This window comes from Excalfactoria chinensis, chromosome 26, assembly GCF_039878825.1.
Source record: "Excalfactoria chinensis isolate bCotChi1 chromosome 26, bCotChi1.hap2, whole genome shotgun sequence".
In the NCBI taxonomy this organism is placed as follows: domain Eukaryota; kingdom Metazoa; phylum Chordata; class Aves; order Galliformes; family Phasianidae; genus Excalfactoria; species Excalfactoria chinensis.
In genome coordinates this window covers 886,575-904,932 of record NC_092850.1, presented here as the reverse complement: position 1 = coordinate 904,932, position 18,358 = coordinate 886,575, and the positions used below count along the sequence as shown (strand labels likewise).

Here is an 18,358-nt window from a genome sequence, read left to right as displayed (position 1 = left end):
TGCTTTAAGTGATGCATGACAACCTTTGCTGGCCTTCCCATGTCATTCTGCTAGGATGTGTGCAGCGGAGGAATCTGTGAAGGCTTGCTTGCTCTAAATGGGATGATGCGAGCAGCTCAGAGTCAGGAAAGAAAAGATGAAATACCTCTAATGGATGAAGAATTGTCAATATCCAGCATGGTCTGTTAGCTTGTTGGTGGACAGGCTGATCTGAAGCCCATTGCACTGTGCAAGTAAAGGGACCTCAAAGTGCTGGAGATGGGTGTCTGAGGTTATAGGTGGCCACAGTGAAATGCAGGTGCATTAGGATGGGTAATATTTCTGCATGCCATGAGATTAAAGATAAGTGCATGAGCAGTTGTTGCCATGCTGTCACTGCTCAATGCTTTATGTAGTATTGGTGGTTCATGCTTTTAATCTTTGGAAGTGCTTGACTCTTGTTTTCTTCCCCTGCTCCTCTAGGTACTTTTGTCAGCTTATAGATGGCTTAGAATACTTGCACAGCCAAGGGATCGTCCACAAGGATATAAAACCTGGGAACCTCCTGCTGACCACCAATGGGACGCTGAAAATATCCGATTTAGGCGTAGCAGAGGTAAGTGAGAACTGCAGTGAAGTGGGACGTGTGAGTTTCTGGATTCATATCACTTCTATGGGATCGATTGGCTTATTGATTGTTCTGCTGAACTCGCAGAATGCTCTGGAGTGGTTCTGCTGAATATTTATTGTAACTGGCAAAACACTTTTATCTCGTTGTTGATAACAGCACCAAACTTCCATCCAGGAAGCTTTTAGAGGAGGATGTTAATCTCAGATAAACCCAAAAAAGCTCAGAAGTGTGGTGAAATTGATAAGCAGCATAACCTTGTACTTTTAAATATATGGAGACTGTCTTAGCTAGGTAAGATTGGTGCGGGAAATGTCACTGATGGCATTTAATTACAGTTGCAGGTTCTCATGATATGTAAGTAGACGTTCAGTAGCAGAGTTTTCCCCTTTTGACCAGTTAAAACTTGCATGCCTTGGGAGTTTGAAACTAATGGGTCTCTTTGCTGCAGGCATTGCATCCATTTGCAGAGGATGACACGTGCCGAACGAGCCAAGGGTCGCCAGCATTCCAGCCACCAGAAATTGCCAATGGCCTTGATACCTTTTCAGGCTTTAAAGTAGACATCTGGTCCGCAGGGGTCACACTGTAAGTGCCCATGCAGCATCCAGGAATTGCAATGACAAATTACACGTCCCCAAATAGCTCGGTCTTGTGCAATCTGCTGTCATCATTGTTCTTGTGCATGGTGCTGGGGAGGTTGGGGAGGGTTTATGCAGCTTGGCCTATCCTTGGGATGTGTGTGTGTTCCCTGAAGTGCTTGCAACCCTGAATAAAGTCATCTCCACTCTTAGTGAGTAAGTCTCTGCCAGCCATTTCTCAGCATCTGAGATACGCAGCTGCTGTAATAATAGAAACCACAAAGTGCTTGTATCTCTAGTATTTATTTTTAAAAGTTTCTTCCATCCCAGCCTGTCAGGGAGATGTCTTTGTGCTATTGACTCATGTGAATGAAGAGGCTGTGATATAGGAAGATGAAGTTAGGACAGGCATTCCAAATACTGCCAGATATCCATCTTTTGGTTTCCTCTCACCTTCTTTTGGTTTATGCTGTCACGTGAGAGCTGTGCACCTGTTCTGTGTGCTTTATCTCATACAGCTTCTCCTTCTGCCTTTACAGATACAACATTACAACGGGTCTATACCCCTTTGAAGGGGATAATATATATAAGTTATTTGAAAACATCGGGAAAGGTGACTTCACAATTCCAGAGGATTGTGGTCCTCCACTCTCAGACTTATTGAGAGGTGAGTCTCCCAGGTGGCTCTGAGTGAATGGGGAAAATGTAGAGGTGCAGCACATGCTCTGCTCATAAAGGTTGGGGAGAATTCATTCTGACTATCCTGTGATGGTAGAGGATCCTATTAGAAAGGGAGGTAGGCTTATTTATCTTGGGGTAAGACAAAGATCTTCAGTACTGGTGTTCTCCTGAGGTGCAGTAAAACCTGAGTGGGCTGCACTTTGTAAGGTTGGTTCTTACATGGATTCTTGTTCTCCAAGCAGCTTTTAAAGCTGAAGACAAAGCTCACGAGGTTAAATTTAAGTGTCAAGTGAGGACACTTGATTAATTTCCTTGCCCAGGCTTTCTGTATTGTGAAATGATGAGTACTCGGGTTCTGCTGTCCTTCCTCATCAGCCTCTGCTCTCAAAGTGCTTTAATCCCAGTTGTCTTCTCCCTTCCCCTAAAATCTCGGTTGCAGATATTGGAGCAAAGTTGCTGGTACTTGTAGTAGAGACAGGAGTAGCTCCTTTTGGATAGGAGGAGAGGGTTGGCTGGTTGTGTAGCAGCAGGTCAAATGTGCTTCCAGCATGTGGGAGAGATCATGGTCAGAGTTTCTGCTGCCTGGCTAGAGGAATAGGTACAGTATGCTCCACATTCCTCAGCACAGGTTTACTCACTTCCCTTTGTCTTTGGCCATTCAAGAAGAGTCTGACTTCAAATATGAAACAAAGCTCTGTTGTTCCAAGCTTTTTTTTTGTTTCATTTTTGCAAGTAGTTGGAGATGAGTGTGGGTGAGTGGCTACGGGGCACTGAGGAAGCTGAGTCAGCTTTGCTTCCTGCTGTCCGTGGTGTCGTCAGGTCTGCTCCTGATATGAGTGTTTATTGCTAAACCAGGGGGCTGTCTGCTGTAACTGTACTGAGGACAGCACAGTGCTGCTGCAGTTTGTGGTTTGCCATAAAGTTAAGGGTTTCAGAGCATTCACGGCCTTTATTTGCCCTACAAATGGCTGGCTTCTCTACCTCTGCAGTACAGACTTTCTGCGGGCCTCCTTGTTAGAGGTTGACTTAGCTTCTCTGGTCCTATGCTGATGATGGAATAAGTAATCTGCACATGTTTCAGAAAACACTGACTGTCCTGAAAAGCTTTTGGAAGCCACTGCATCAGGTGTAGCTGCAGATGTAGCTACAATTGAAGGCCCAGCACTTCTGGCTGCTGTGCTGTTGCCCCAGGCAGCAATGTCTCAATCTACGTATGGAGCTCAGGTTTTGCCCAAATGAAGTAAATCCAAAGGTTCATCTAGCCTGGTAGCAGTCTTCTAAAGCATCCAGCAGAAACAGATGAAGTTTGTGGTAAGCCTCACAGTTGCACTTAGCATCATCCCCAGAGAAAGAGTGGTTGTGTTTTCTTGTCCTCGGATTATTGATAGCTTCAAACCTTTATGCTCCATTAGCAAAGTAACTCCCTCTTGTTGCTTTTCCATCCCCTGGATGAGACTCAGAATCAGACTCACTTTTCCTTCTGCCTCACATTAAACAAGGAGCCTGATAGGTGCCTGCTGCTGCAGGAGGCTGAAATGGAATCCAAAGCTGCATATCAGGCATTGTGGCAGGCTGATGCCTTCATATAGCAGCACAGTCACCCTGAGCTCAGCTCTGTCTTACTGTAGGTTATATTTGGCTTTCGTGTTGTTTCTAAACAACTTTTAGAGCACTCTGCAGTGCTGCAAGTGCTCATTCTGTCCTTAATGTGAGGAGAAATCAGCATGCTGCAAAGTGCTTGTTTCCTTTCTGGCTATAAGAGTCATGTTGACCATTGTAGCAGTTTGCCCATGAAAACAAGTGCTTGAATTTACCTCTGAGGGCTTTCTGCCCCTTAGTTGATCATTTTTGAAGCAGAGTTTTTATTCTTTTCCCCTGTTTTCACTTCTATGTCCCACTTTGCATAAAAAAGCAGAATTTAGAGGGCTTAAAACTTCTGTGGTATCTGACTTGTGGCAGTTTACTTCAACCAACCAGGTGGGATGCTGCCCCTCTTTTTGTCCCTTAATCAGAAACAAAGCTTTAGCCGTGCTCTTTGCTGATGGGAAGGGGGTTGGTGCTGTTCTGCCTTCTGCGTCTGCAGACAGAAAGGATGTGCCAGAATGGAAGCATCTGCAAATAGCCTTAAGGTCCTTCTGTCAGCATCTGTGTGTGACTGATCGACTCCTGCGCAGTTCACTTCTGAGCAAGAAAAATGCAGAGGGTGAGCTTTTACCCCCTATTCTAATATACTTTGTGCTTTCTCTGAAGCTTTGAGCCTGCACTCTCTGCATTAGGTATCTGGGTTTATGTCCAGGTTCTGCTGCGGGCTGACTGTGTGACTGGGCACAAGTTGGTTGGTGTCTCAGCGTTGTTTTCTTCTGTATAACTGCTGTGACCTTAAATGTCAGGGATGCGTTCTCTGATGAAGATAGGACGCTTTAATGCAGTAGTAACAAGGAATCCCCTGAGCTGGGGCCTGTAACCATCCAGCATCGTGTCCTGCATTTTTCTGCTGAGGAGTTTCTGGTCAGAACACCTGGTTGTGCTTGTGGAGAATGAAGGAGAGGAGGAAAATCCATCTCACTTCACAACTTGGGCTTTTTCTGCTTTATATCGATGGCTTAAAGTGGTTGCTGAGTTAAAGACTCAAGGAAAACCCAGGTTAAATTCAATGGACTTGAACTGTTGGATTTCTTCTTGCCTCTGAAGGAACATCCTCTAGATTGTGCTGCCTGCTTTTTAAGCAGACGTTCTACGTGATGTAACACTCTGCTTGCTCAGGATTATTCAGATGTGTGAGCTGCTGTCTGCGACAAGGAGCTCAAACAGGATCGTGGTCTCTGGTGCTCACATCGTCCCTTGGCAGAATTTGAAAGGGGTTTGAGACTGCTGCAACAAGCATGACATCCCATGTATGGGCACAGCGGGTCCTGCTGGAATCCCATGGGGTCGAGGTTTGCAAGCCAAGCATCTTCCCAAAGATTCTCCCCATTGCAGCCTCTCTTCTCCACTTGCAGATAATCTGCATGGAGATCTTTACCGTAAATGGTAGAGAGTGTGTGTGGTTACTGTGGGCAGATGCTCGTGATGCTTTGCCTGGTGAACAGGACATGATGTTTTGTCGTGATGAAATCGCAGGACTTCAGCCACAGGGCTGCCGCAAGTGAGTCACAGCCGAGCACATCAATGTACATTTCCAATGATTGGATGCTCTGTTTTCTTTCTAACGTTGCCCCAAATATAATCCTTGTCCTTAAAGGAAGCTTTCTTGTTGCTCGTTTACCTTATTTATGCCTTTTTAATTGATGGTGAGAGAACAGTACAGCTCTGCATCATAGCAGTTTGTGTCTGGTGCTGCCAGACCCCTCTTAATAACTTACTCTAGAACCTTATTCTGCTTGCACCAATCTAATGAGTGCCTTACGTTTCTCTTAGCCTTGCTGCTCTTCAGTATTTACAAGAATGTACCATTTTCAGCTCCACATGCTCCCAGTTCTGGTCCAGTTGCAAGTCTGGTCTGCTGGTTGCTTCTTTGCAAGGCTTTGTTCTGCTTATGGGGGAAAATGCGCAATGTAAGCAAGTGCTCTCAAGGCTGAGGGTTCTCAAGCAAGGAGCTGCTGCTGTAGCTGCTGTCAGCTCAGCTATGTGACGTAGCCATGTGGTGGGTTTTGTGGTCTCAGCGAGGCAAGAGTGCATTTCTGCTCAGCTCTGTCTAAAGCCTTGAATGCTGAAGGCTCTGGTGCCTCGAGTTCAGATGCTTGTGGTGCACCCGACAGGTTTTCCCATGGTTGGTTTTACTTAACTTCCATCACAGTGATATTATGTGGATCAATAGTGATGCCACTCCTGCTGCCATCAGCACTGATAAACCTTTTCAGATTGCCATGGGAAGCAGCGTGTTGGTTTTTGAGGGGAAAATAACATCAGTCCTTTCACACTGTGCCTTTTCTTGCCGTATTCTCTAGTCTTGAACACCTCTTAGACAAGCAGACATGGCAAAGGGCTGGATCCTCAACTGTGAGCTTTCTAAAATCCCTTTGGTTTGGCGTGATGCAGTGGACCAGGCTTTCCTAATGTGTTTTCCCAACCTTTTTATGTTGTCTCCAGAAATGGCAGCTCCAAGAGCACCGTGTAAAAGGAACCTGCTGTCAGGTTTGGAATTGAGACTCAGCTCAGTGCTTTTAGGGGTGCACTTCTGCATCCTTGCTGGGCCTGTGGGGATACAGGCTAAAACTGATCCCAAGAAAACCGGAGTCACAGTGAGATATCAAAAGCTTGTTTCCTTAAGCACTTGTTTGGGGTGTGCAAGCCTTACAAAAGCGTAGGTAGTCGTAGTGGTGGCTTCCTGTTTTTTGGTTTTATTTTGGTTCTTTTGTGTAATTGCAGTCATCCCCGGGTGGTTGGTGTTAGTAGTGTGATGCAGACTGAACTGACGAGGAAGGTGTTGTTAATCAGCTCTGATCACACAGATATTGATCTCTCTCTTCTAATACCTTTGTTCAGCAGCACTGCAGAATCTCATCTGCAAGGCCCTTGCAGCTTCTCATTGTAGCCCTCTGTTCCCAAGTGCTCATCTGAAGATCCTGTCCTTACAGTGGCCCTCCACAGTAGGTTGCCCCATCCTTTCTCTGTTGAGGTCTGTTCTGCTCCTGGTCTCCATTCACCTCAGCTTGCTGCAGGCTCCTCTTCCCAAAGCCCTGCTCCTTGTGCTCATCAGTGCTGGTGCTTCAAGAGCAGTGAGAGGCTTTTCTCCAGCAGAAACGAAGCTGTTTGCAGTGTGCAGCAGTGTGAGTTTAACACCCATTGGATGGATATATTCTTGGAAGCTCTGTTGGAGAGATTTTGGGTTCTGCTGGATGATGCTCATTAGGTCCCATTGAACAGCCTGTAAAATAAAGCAAAATTTCCTATCCTCACTTCTGTGGAGTTGTGAAGCTTTTTTGAGATCGTGGAGCAGAGTGGGCATCTCATAAGTCTGCTTTTTAAGGAACCCACCTCCTTCTTTTCCATGGAGAATACAGATAAGCTATTTTTCCACATTCCCCTCTCCTCACCCTAATCCCAGTGGTCTTAGAAATGGGTGCCAGAAATCCAAACTGGCTCAGACAGGAGGATGGATGGATGGGTGGATGGATGGATGGATGGATGATGCCGGGATGGACAGTAGGATCATTTGTGTCAGTTCTCCCCATCTGTACTTCCAGAATAGAAGGACATCACTGGACTGTAGAGTTTCTGGGATGCTGAGCAGGTGGATGTGTCACGCCTAAGGCCTGGGCTCTTCTACAGGGAAAGTTCAATGGTGTTACCTGTGAAATGCAAAGTTTTGCTGCTCCTTGCCTGGAGACACGTTTGAGCTTGTGATCTGGGGCTGTACAGTCTGTCCCTGCAGGGCGAAGGAGGGAAAAGGTTGTATCCACCTTGCAGGTGGATCAGGAGTCAGCGCTGGGCTTGGGGTTTGTGCTGAGCTCTCTGGGGCTGATGCAGCAAACATTTCTGCATGTAATAGTGCCCAAGGCTGCCAGGAGGGCCAGGCACAGGGGCAGGGTGGTGGGAGGAGAGGGCAGTGCTTTATGCTTCTCGTCTTCAGCTTGGCTGAGAGCCTCTGTGATCACACCTGGACTTTTTCTCCTTCTTTTCAGGGATGCTTGAATACGACCCAGCCAAGAGATTTTCAATACAGCAGATAAGGCAGCACAAGTGAGTGTTCAGCTTCTTCCTATTAGTCATTCTGCTTCTTATGCTAATGTACCTGTGCTATTGCTCTCAACTCATTTTTCCTTTTGACAGCAGACACATGGAAGTCACTAGATAACCTTCCTCCAGCTCTGCTGGAGCTCTGGCAACATCCACTTGGCTTTTTTTTTTTCCTCCTCCTATTAGAGCATCCGGTTAAAGCATTTGAATTGCTAACCAGTAAATAATGAATATGTTGAAAACGTGTTCCTAGTGCGACTGGTTCTTGATAATTAAGGGTTCTGGGTAATTTGTTTCAGAGGCCAGCTAGCATTGATGGAGCAGGGCTTCCCTGAAGCTGCTTTCAGTAACGTGCTGGTTTTCTGGACAGTGGTGACAGAAATTTCCCTTGGAGTTTGCTCCATATGGAATCAGTATGTTCCAGGACAATGGGATTTTTTTATTCCTCTTTAATGTCATCCTCCTCCTTCCCCCATATCCTCTGCTTTATCCTTGCTTTTGTCTGAGGGGGTGGAGGGGGGATGACAAGGGGAGAGGTCGTTATCTGAGGGGTTTTTTTTCCCCCCCTCCCTTTTTTTAAAGGCTCTGTTTGAACATGCAGCCTCTGAGCAGAGATTTCCTGGGCGGATAAAAGTACAAGAACAAAAAAGCATCATAAGGATGCTTCAGCGCGGAGGCTGCATTAGCTTATCTCCTGTTTGAATAGGAAGTGCTTCTGAGGACATGCAGAGCTGCCTGCTGGACCGCAGATGCTCAGCAGAGGTCCTGCCTACAAGCTTGCCCAGAAAGCTTCTGGGAGCCTTGTAAAAACAAGGCTCTGATCCTATAAGGCAACGGACCCGCTTTGTGCTGCCTGCAGGCAGGAAGAGCACTATTTTTATTGTTTCTGTTTGTTTCTCTGAGGGTAGGGGAAAAAAAAAGTGGCAGTGGGTAGCAGTGTGCTGTCAGATGGTGATCCCTGGTAGGTGTTATGGCATGGGAGATGTCTGCAGGAGCTGTAGAACAGAAGCAGACAGGCTTGAACTGCACTGGTTTTCTGCAGAGGAGCAGCTGCAAGTGCCCCTGCCAAGATCAAAAGGGGCTGGAAGGGGGGCAAGTCTCATGTAGCTGCCTGGGTAATTAATTAAGCAGTCAGGCAGAGTCTTCTAATAGTCACCAAGTGCTGTGCATTGGTTGTTTCACTGGGTCTGGGCGATTATAGGAGCAGGCATTTGCTTTTCAAGAGTGCCTTTCCCTATGCACATGCTCCCCAGTAAAATAGCTGACTACAAAAGATGCTGCTTGGGGCTGGCCTCTTAAATGCTACACAGCATTTAAAACACCGTATAGAGCTGATCTTGGAAACAATAGCTCTTGCTGTTAGTGACAGTCCTTCTCCCATCTTCCTCTGAGGGCTAGAGAGCTTCAAGCTAGACAGCAAAGCTCTGTATCCCTTTGTGATGCTTTGTAATGAAGTAGTTTTGCTCACTGCAGTGACGTTGGGTGGTGAGCAGCTACTACGAGGTCAGTAAGCACAGTGAGGAAGCAGGGCAGGAATCAACTCCGTGGAGCAGATTAGCAGGTATTTCAATGAGAACAGTGAAACACCAAAAGCACTTGTTCCTTAGCAATGCTGTGGGCCCAGGTGTTGCACTGAGCTGCCCCTAAGCTTGGGACAGTGCAGGTGGTTCTCATGTGCCACTGTGTGCCAGGATTTGAGCTGCTCGCCCAGCTCCTTATATACCTGGTTTTAGCAGAGGGAGCTTTTGCATCAGCTCTGAAGCCAAGAGGTTTCTCTAGAGACCCTGCCTGGAGGTAGCAAGCAGGAGGAAGTAGAGCGTGCTCCTGGCATGGGGGGCAGCAGCATCTCTGTGTTGTGTGGGCACAGCCTGCCCTCTAATTGGGCACAGCTGCTGCTGGTGAGGCTTTAATCTCATAGCACCGATAGAGGCTGAAGAGAGAGACTGTACCTGTGAACACAGGAGCGTTTCCAAGGCTTGGTCTCTTATTAGTTTTCTGTGAGCTTAGCCAGTGCTTCTTAACAGGCTTTTCTCCCCTATTAGTAATTGCCTCCTTCCTCCTGCTGTGGCATCCTAATAATTACATCACGCACAGCGGAGCCTGCAGCCCTGTGCTTTGGATGTGGCTGCCCATCTCCTTTTTGTGGGGCAGCACTGTGTTGAAGAATCCAGTGCTTGATTCTCTCCTTTATTTTTCTTTAAATAGAAGCAAGCTTTGCCCTTACGCTTAACCAGGCCCTGCTTTATTTAAAACTGAACAAAGCAATCGGAAGGACAGCAGGTAGTCAGTCATTCAGGTACTGTCAGAGGGTTTTAGGGAAGGCATTTAGGTAGGAAGTGCCTTGATTTCTAGTGGAGGGAGGAGTGATGGTCAGCAGTGATTTTGGGTTTCTACACTCCTCTTAGCCCTCTTGAGCTAAGCTAAGTTGGTGTTTCTCCCCCTGTCAAGTGGTGCCTCTCTCTTCTGGTGCAGCGCCGACGGTGCAGGGTTTTATCAGTGGATGTGGGGAATACTGAGCAGGAATCGAGTGCTGTTTGGTGAAGCACCGTAGCTGCTGGAGGCAGCTTGATGGGGCGAAACACATCAGTTCCTCCCTTTGTTCTCCAAGCTATTCTGAGTGCTTTTCCCCTGCAGTGGCAGCCCTGTCTGAAGAATTCTGTAGGAAGAATCTGCCCAGTGTGTTGCATTTGCCAGCTGCCTTCCTCCTCTCCTCACTTTTGCAGCTGAATTCTCACATCAAATTCATGCTTCAGCATTTTCTTGTAATTCAGCAGGACCGAGCTGACTTCTCTCAGCCCATTTCTTGAAGGTTTGAAAAGCATTTCAAAGCAACGCGTGTGGTGCAGACCCAGCATTTGTAAACTGAAGTGAATTAAAAACTCTCCCAGCCTGTCATCCAAGTTTCTGAACCTCCAGAAGCTGTGACCCCTGAATAACAATGAACGAGCCTTGAAACCTGTTCTTCCCAGAAGGATCTGGAGAAGGATGATGCTCAATGAAAACTGACACTTTTAGTTCACCTCCGTGACTGCTGTGTACTCCTGGGTGGGGGTGTGGAGCAGTGAGGATGTGCTGCTGAGAGCCAGGGAGCAATCAGCCCTCTCTCTGCAGATCATTCATGGTCTCCTCTTTTACCTCGTGCTTTTGCTGAAGGGCTTAATGCTTGTACACTGCAGTTTGTAACTAATTCACTGACCCTGCTGCAGCACTTTAAGTGATGAAGTGGATGCAGAATTCTACCTCTGTCCCCTGTTTCCAAGGCAACCATCTTGCCTTCCTTCTCCAGAAGTGTCACACATAATTTGTTCAGTCATAGATACGTTTGCGAGAGTTTATAGTGAGGAAGGGAAGGCACTTCCAACTCTTGTTAGCAGTGCTGCTTGCTGACATGCTGTGCTGCTCCTGACTCCAGGACTGCCCCAAAGGTTGAGAGCACAGAGCTGCTGGGTGCTGGGCTGTGCTGCATGCCTGTGCACTGCAGCCCTGGGAGCCCCCTCTGTCTCTCTGGATTCCTTCCCAGGTGCTGAGTGTGCTCCTAAGCTTCTGTGCCCATCTTGGAGGGGCTTTCCTTAACCTGCACTGTGGTGTGTGCACTGCTGGACTCTTCTACCCCTTTGCTGTGGTGTCATGCAGGGATCTCTCCTTGTGTTGGTGATGTGAGCTCTCTTCCTTTCCTGCGGAGGCACCTGGGTCTGTCTCACTTCCCTGTGGCAGGCACATGGGTGGGAGGGAGGCTTTGGTACTTCTGCCCACGTTTTGCAGATCAGTTTTGTAATGTGACTGTCTGCTGCATGAAAGCAAGTATCTATCTGTGCACGGAACACCTCTCCTCTCTCCATAGGAGTCCCAACTGTGACCTCTGGGTCTTGCATCAGCAGGGGGAGAGCTGCTTCTCTTACCTGTTTAGGTTCTGCTTTGTTGTGATGAAGCTGATCTGAGGAGCAGAGCACCTCCTTCTGCTCCAGGAGTTGGAGCAGTGGCTGCAGGGCCATGCTGTGTGCCTGCTGAGTGGGGCAGGGATGCAGTTGGCTGCTTCTTATGGTGACCTTTCTGGAAGCTTGGAGCCTTCATGCAGCACCATGGGAGGTGGCAAAGCTTTCATAGCTGTTCCTCACTGGCAGGACAGCGATGTTCAGCCCGACATCTGCTTGCAGAGAAAACTGTCCATATCCAAAACAAGCAAACTGAAATATTTGTGGCCTAGAATGGGAAGTGAATTAGCTGTAAGCATTTGGAAGAGGCAGCTGTGCTTACTGGTTCTTATTTTAACCTTGCTTATACCAGAACTTGAGAAGAGCCGAGTGATGACTTCTGATATAAAATTCGAGCTGGGAAGCTGCAAAGCAGACAGACTCAATAAGCACTGATTGACCCAGATCCCTTTTTTCTCATTCAGCCCTTGACCCTTGTTATCTTAGCTCCCTGTAGATCATGGCAGCTCTGTCTGGACGCTGCTTCTTATCTGGCAGGTTCACAATTAATGCTGTGCTGCTGGCCTGTGCTTTGCAGGCTTTCTCGACAGGCTTGCAAAGTAGTGAGAGGTGATCTCTGTGCTGCTGCTCCCTTTGCTCAGTTTGAAGGCCCAGAAGTGGCTAAAAACAGCCTTATGGGCTGTGGAGGAGCCTGCCTCTTCCAAAGGATGCTCTGTGCAGGCAGTGCTGCTGAGATCTGCAGAAGCTTATTGTCCTTCAACCAATTAAACAGCAGCCTGCTATAACAGTAGGTAAGCTGCTCTGTGTGCCGGTGCTATTGCCTTAGAAGTCTCTGGTGAAATTGTTTGGGAATAAATGATGAAATAGGGTGCTCTGACCCAGGCTGCGTTCTTGTATCAGTGAAGGCAGAGTGAGGGAGTGCTCAGTTCCATCCACATCACAGCACTGATGGGATGGAGCTGCTCTGTGGCTCAGCCAGTGGTCAGCAACGCCTTGAGCCAGAGCAGGGCATTTGTGGGAGCCTGTGGTCCTCAGCTGAACAGCAAATCTTCACTAATCACATTTAGTGCTGGTGTAGAGAGCTGTCCCTGCTGGAAAATTGCTTGCCAGGAAATACTCTGCTACTCCATAAAGAATTGCTTGAGGCTCCTTCCAAGAGGTCTTTGATTTTCTTAGAACTTCAATGAATTTCTCTGCTCGCTCTATAGCCTCATTACCATGCATGCATATGCAAGTATTTGAAATCACCTCCCGGAGGATGGGATCATTATGAGTGGAGTACAGTGATTCAGGTTTCAGCTGTTAATAAAAACCTATTTTTACTCTCCTGGCAAGTAGGACAGAAGGAAAGAAAGAGGCAGAGCTGAAATGCAGCAAAATAAAAACACTGGCTGCTGGAGATTTGTAGGCTTTCTCACTTGAAAATATTCCTTTCTTTGGCAGTCATTCTCATCTCATTTCTCCTGTATATTCCATTCTCCTCGGGTCCCTGGCATTTACTTTGGTTCCCTTTAGCCCCAGTGCCCCTGGCAGGAATAGGTGATGGTTGTGCTGGGTGCTCCTGGCAGGCTGGATCAGCCCAGGCAGTGTGTGCTATCTTGGCAGTCGCTTCCTTGATAGAAGCAGTCTCATAAGGAAAGGAAATCAGATGATCAAATTAGGAGCATTGTGTGCCATGCACATCGCTGAGGAAACCAGCTGCAGGATTTGCTAAAACCATTGGTCCAAATCTAGTTATGTTGGTCCTGTTGGCTTCCTGAACTTTCTTTCACTCTCATAATGCTGCTGTGTGAACCAGAGGTCAAACTTAACACATTCTGTCACCATCCCAAAAGATGCTGCAGCTGTAGGAATGCCAGTGGATCTTTGGCAGTGCCTGACTGGGATGTGCTGACCTCCCAGTGACTTGGGGGGGGTTCATCCCTCTATGGAGTCTGAGCAGGGAAGGGCCAGATGTGGTTCTGTGTGACACAGACATGTTCTATGACGAACCACAACAGACTTCACCTACTGAAATAGGGACTGCCTCACTCTTTGGTACTGCAGAAGGTGAGGGGCTGCCTTCCTCCGCAGCTCGATCTTATTGCAGAGGAATGCTGGAGAGTCCCAACTGGGAAGCAAAGCTTTGAGCAAAAGCCCATCCCTCCTTTCAATCCCAATTGATTCATCCCAGTAGCTACGCTTTCATTCATCTCCTAACTCCTTCCTTTTGCTGAGTGGCTTTATTAGAATGCCACTTTTACAGGAGGTGAACAGGCAGTGAAGTGGTATTTTTAGCTTTCTCTGCCTTTGTGGGGTGTTTTCAGTTGATTCCAAGGCAGCACGCATTGGTGGCCTACAGTAAGATAGAAAAGCAGGGGAAAAAAGAGACTTTCCAGGCTGCCTCCTGCTGTGGAAGATGCTGAGTATCCCTTTGTGCAGATAAATGGTGTCCACGTAATATACAGCATGATGAGCACGCGAGTGCAGTTGATACGATGAGATCCTTTCTTTTCTTGCTCTGCACAGACCAGGAGAAATGGGTCCCAGTGTTCAAATGAATCCAGCCCACAGTGTAGAGGGAGGGGGGTTGATGTCAGTGCCCACCAGGCTGTGTTCAGAAGGATACGTTGTGCCTGCAGTGGCACAGTGTTGCCTTGGGAGTTCTCTTTAACGCTGTGTGCCTTTGAACTGGGGGTGGAATGGGATCATCCCGTACCACTGAGCACTTCTTTTTGCCTCCTGAAAAGCTGTCCTGATGAAATGTCTCTCTTGGACTCTTTGCAGTTGGTTTCGTAAGAAACACGCTCAGGCAGAGACTCTGGTGCCCATACCTCCTAGCCCAGAAACAAAGGATAAGTGGAGAAGTATGACGGCGGTGCCTTATCTGGAAGATCTGCATGGCTACAATGAGGACGAAGATGATGACTTGTATGACATAGAAGATGATATCATCTACACTCAGGACTTCACAGTACCAGGTAGGAGAGAGTGATGCTGGGAGGAGAAGGGCAGAAGAGATTCTTCCCTTGTCCATTTAAAGTTTTTAAAGGAAAGGCCTTGGGATGTGAATGCATCCTCTCGGCAGTGGAAGAGAGTATTGATTATTAAGTGATGTGAGTGACTCACAGTGAGTGAGCCATGATGCTTTGGTCCTTTACTTGATCAGCCAGGATGTCCCTTCCTGTGTGCTGCCCATCTGCTGATTTCCTTCCTTCATCCAGTAATAGCTCACTCCTACTGAACTGTTGTTCAAGCACACTTAATTCTCTCGGTTGGCTTTGCTAGACTCACTGAGTTATTTTGGAGCACAGCCCTGAAATGACTCAGTGTTCAGACTAGATGGCACATCTGGGAGAGAAGGGTGCTTGTAGCCTTGTGCCGAGCCTTCTTGTTTTCTGCTCTAGTCTTTGTAGCTCGGTGTCAGAATTGCCCCTTTCTTTATAGGGGACTTCCTGTTGTTTTAAGGTAAGCCAACCAAGTCAGTAGAGTGGGGTGTAGATTCAGCCATGTGGTTTCTATAGAGAGGTGGTGATCGAGCTGTATTCTTCCTCTGCCCCCTCTGCACTTGTGAGCAGCAGACTGAAAGCATTTCTGTGTTACAAAGCCTGCTCAGCTTTACAGCTCGCATAACAGCAGTGCTGATTCACTTCATGACAGTGTGACAGGAGTTATCTGGCTGAGCTTTCCATGTCACAGGGAAAGCCCTGCTTTCTGTAGCTCAAGGCTAACCACGCTGCTTTGGTTTCTCCCTCACGGTCTGATGTTACCTGTGCAGGAGTCTCATACCTGCAGGCCCCGCTTTTTCCTCTTGGTTCTCTGGTTAGGTGAAAACTTTTTGAAGCATCAGCACAGAAGAATAAAGTATTAGGCCTTGAATAGCAAAACTCCTTTGGGAATACCTGAAACTTCTTTGAGAGAGCCCAGATTACAGAGCTTTCCAAGGGGAGAAGAGCTGAGACAGCCTCGCTTAGAGCCAGCCTTGCTGGGCACTGTGCTGGGTGCCAGCCCTGGGTGCCAGCCCCAGCAGGGCTCTGCTCAGCTGTGCAGACACATGGGTACATATGTGGGTCGTAGGTGGAGCCTCCTGAGATGAAGGGAACCACATCAAAGTGAAGCAGATCTGTTTCCAAGTGCTGATTCACCGGTGGCAGCTGGGTAATTTATAACCTTTTCTAATCGAGCTGATGTCCCGCTGCCAGCTGGGTGACCTGCAGAGCTCTGTCCTTTGCTCTTTTACTTCCCATGGACTTTTCTACTGCCCGGAGCTGGACCTTCCCTCTTAGCCCAATGGAGGATTAATGGAAGAAGGCATCCTTTTAAAAATAGGCTCTCAGAAGCATGCACTTGATTGCTGGGGCCTTGCTAAGTACAGAACAGGACTTGCCAGGTGCCTCTGTGTTGTCAGATGTGACCCATTTCTACCTGCAAGGGCTCCTGCCAGCAACAGCCCACGTACAAGTGCTCAAGGTGTGAAAAAATGCCTGGGCTTGAAAAAACCATAACCACTCTCAGCCCCATTTAAGATGTTAAACTTGATGTTTTCCACCTCTTGAAGCTGGTTCAGAAAGGAAAAAAGGTGCAGTTGGTCGGTTGCTCATAAGCTCTCTTGGAGGGCCAGGCTTCCTGGTTGAGAAACTGCAAGAGCAGATCTGTTGCAGCTCGCAGCCAAGAGCCCACAGGGTCGTCTGTTACTGCTTCTTTGGCATCAGCATAGAGAAATAAGCTTGTGCATGTCTCTAACAGTGCCCTGTTGCTTCCCTGTGCTTTCCCAGCTGCAGAGGAGGAAGCTGAGGCAGGGTGTAGAGGAGAGAGCGGAGCGCTGGGAAGCCATGACAAGCTGTGTGCAGGAGGAAGCTGTGTTCCCACTGGAAAAAGGCACAGAAGAGGAGTGAAGGTTAGCCTAGGCTCCAGAGCACTGCCCTCTCAGGCTTCCAGTGGCCTGAGCTAATGGCTGGTGCCTTTAACCAAAGGCAAGCTGAGAAGGAAAACTCTGCATGACTTACATTAAAGGTGGTTACTCTGCCCGTGCACCCCAGGCTGCTCCTGCTGACCTGCCCCACGGAATCCTTCTCACAATAGCCAAAGCGTTTGGTTTCTCTTTAACTTCCTCAGTGCTGAGTAGCTTGTGTTGCTGCTTGGTTTGTACTCTTCTTTGCTATTAAAAAGTAGGAACTTAGGAAGGCTTGGAAAATTAGAGTGATTGTACGTCCTGCAGGCTCAGGCCAGACCTGAGTGTTCTGGATGCTGCTGAGTGTCTCTGCCCCGCAGCCCTGTAGCTGGGGGTTGCACGTTGGTGTTGATGTGCCACCTCCCTGCTGCTCCTTCTACTCAGGGAGCTGGGGCTGTGCCCCATGCAGCAGTGCCTGCTGTGCAGGAGTCTTGTGCCCATGGCTGTGCTGGGGTGATGTTCCCCCGCTTGGGTGCATCTGACAGTGGGAGATCACCTCTGGAACAGTCATATCAGCTGTTACATGCTCCTAATGCAAACAGTGCTATTTAAACCCAAGTAAGGGCTGTCACATCAGAAGATGACAGGCAAATTACTGGGAGATGTTTGAATTTCTCTGTGGAGCCTGTGCTGTTTCAAAGGGGTAGGTTTGCTGAAGTTCAGTAGTGGCCCCATAGACCAATACTGCCCATATTATACAGTGGCTAGGTGGGCTGAATGCTGTTCTGTTTCACTGAACTACAGCGTGGTGATGGGTTTTTAGCCTTCCAGTTATTGCAAGAGCTATTTTGCACTGGGAGGCAGTGAAAGAAAGCATCCTCCACCAGCCGGTCTCCAGGCACTCATCCAGCACTTGCATGTTCCACTCTCATAGCCATCATGGGCTGATCTGGATGTTCCCTGACAGGTGGACTCCAGGGGGACAGCAAACCCTGCAGTCTGGCTGCAGCCCCAGGGATCCCTGTGCAGCAGCAGGAGGGTTTCTCTGGGCTGTATGCTGCAATGCTGCTCTCTGAGCTGCTGTCACACGGGGTCTTGGGCTGTGTGAACACATGTGAACTCTTGTTCCCAAACCACGGGCACTATTTGAGCATGGGCTGCAGACGAGTCACCTAAGTAGCTCTGCAAGCAGCCTTAGAAGCCTTTGTTTTTTAAAGGGATCATGGCCAAAACACCAAATAAAGGATAACAGGGCTGGTTTAGGCTGCCTATGGGAGCAGTGGGGGTGAGGAGCAGGATGCTCTGTGCAGTTCATACAGCAGGGGCAGCTCACACAGAGGATACCTTGTCATTAAGTCTTTCCCAAGGCTTCACCCAGGATCCTTCGGTGCTGCTCAGCTCCATCCCAGTGTCACATTTCCAACAGTGACGCCGTATTGAAGTAAAAATAAAGAAGCCAACCCCCTTGTAAGTGACGGCTGAGTTCAGTTCTGCTGGGCAGGCAGCGCAGGAGCACGCCTGACTCACAGGAGTGGGTGTTCAGGTGGGGAGGGGAGGAGGAAACCTCATTAAATCTTACGTTGAGAGGAAGAAGGGGCTCTGAGAACACAACGTTACTCTTCAAAGGGCTCTTTAAAGATTTATGCAGCTCTGCAGAGCCTTAAACATGATGTGCCCCCTGGTTGGTGTTAAGCATCTCAGCAGCGTGTGCTGCTTGCCGGGGCTGGGAGCAACTCATTGACTCATTGCTGTTGCGCTGTGTTTGTATTTGAGTGCTCTGCTCCCCCCTTTGTGGGGGTCTCAGCTTTGTGCCCCCCTCAGCAGTGGCTCTAAGGCTGCAAAGCAAACCCTGATGCTGGGGAGGTGCGTGTCTCACCGTGTGCTTGTCTGACAAACGCAGTGATTCAAAAGCTCTCCCCGCTTTTATTTTGGAACCTTTTTCAGTGCCTGAATGAGCAGGACGGAGCCATTAAGAGCCGTGAGAGGCAGCAGGGATGCGCGTGCTCAC

The 18,358-nt window shown here is 48.2% G+C and overlaps 1 protein-coding gene across 2 annotated transcripts in view; it reads left to right on the top strand.

Annotated features, from left to right (window-relative positions):
* Window positions 1–18,358, top strand: part of STK11 (serine/threonine kinase 11) — a 32,081-nt gene that overhangs the window by 10,307 nt on the left and 3,416 nt on the right. For both annotated transcript variants that reach the window (XM_072357373.1, XM_072357372.1), the window contains exons 4-8: window positions 463–595; window positions 1,059–1,195; window positions 1,728–1,855; window positions 7,494–7,551; window positions 14,247–14,440. In XM_072357373.1, the coding sequence (XP_072213474.1) occupies window positions 463–595; window positions 1,059–1,195; window positions 1,728–1,855; window positions 7,494–7,551; window positions 14,247–14,440 (650 nt within the window). The remainder of the gene's footprint in view (window positions 1–462; window positions 596–1,058; window positions 1,196–1,727; window positions 1,856–7,493; window positions 7,552–14,246; window positions 14,441–18,358) is intronic.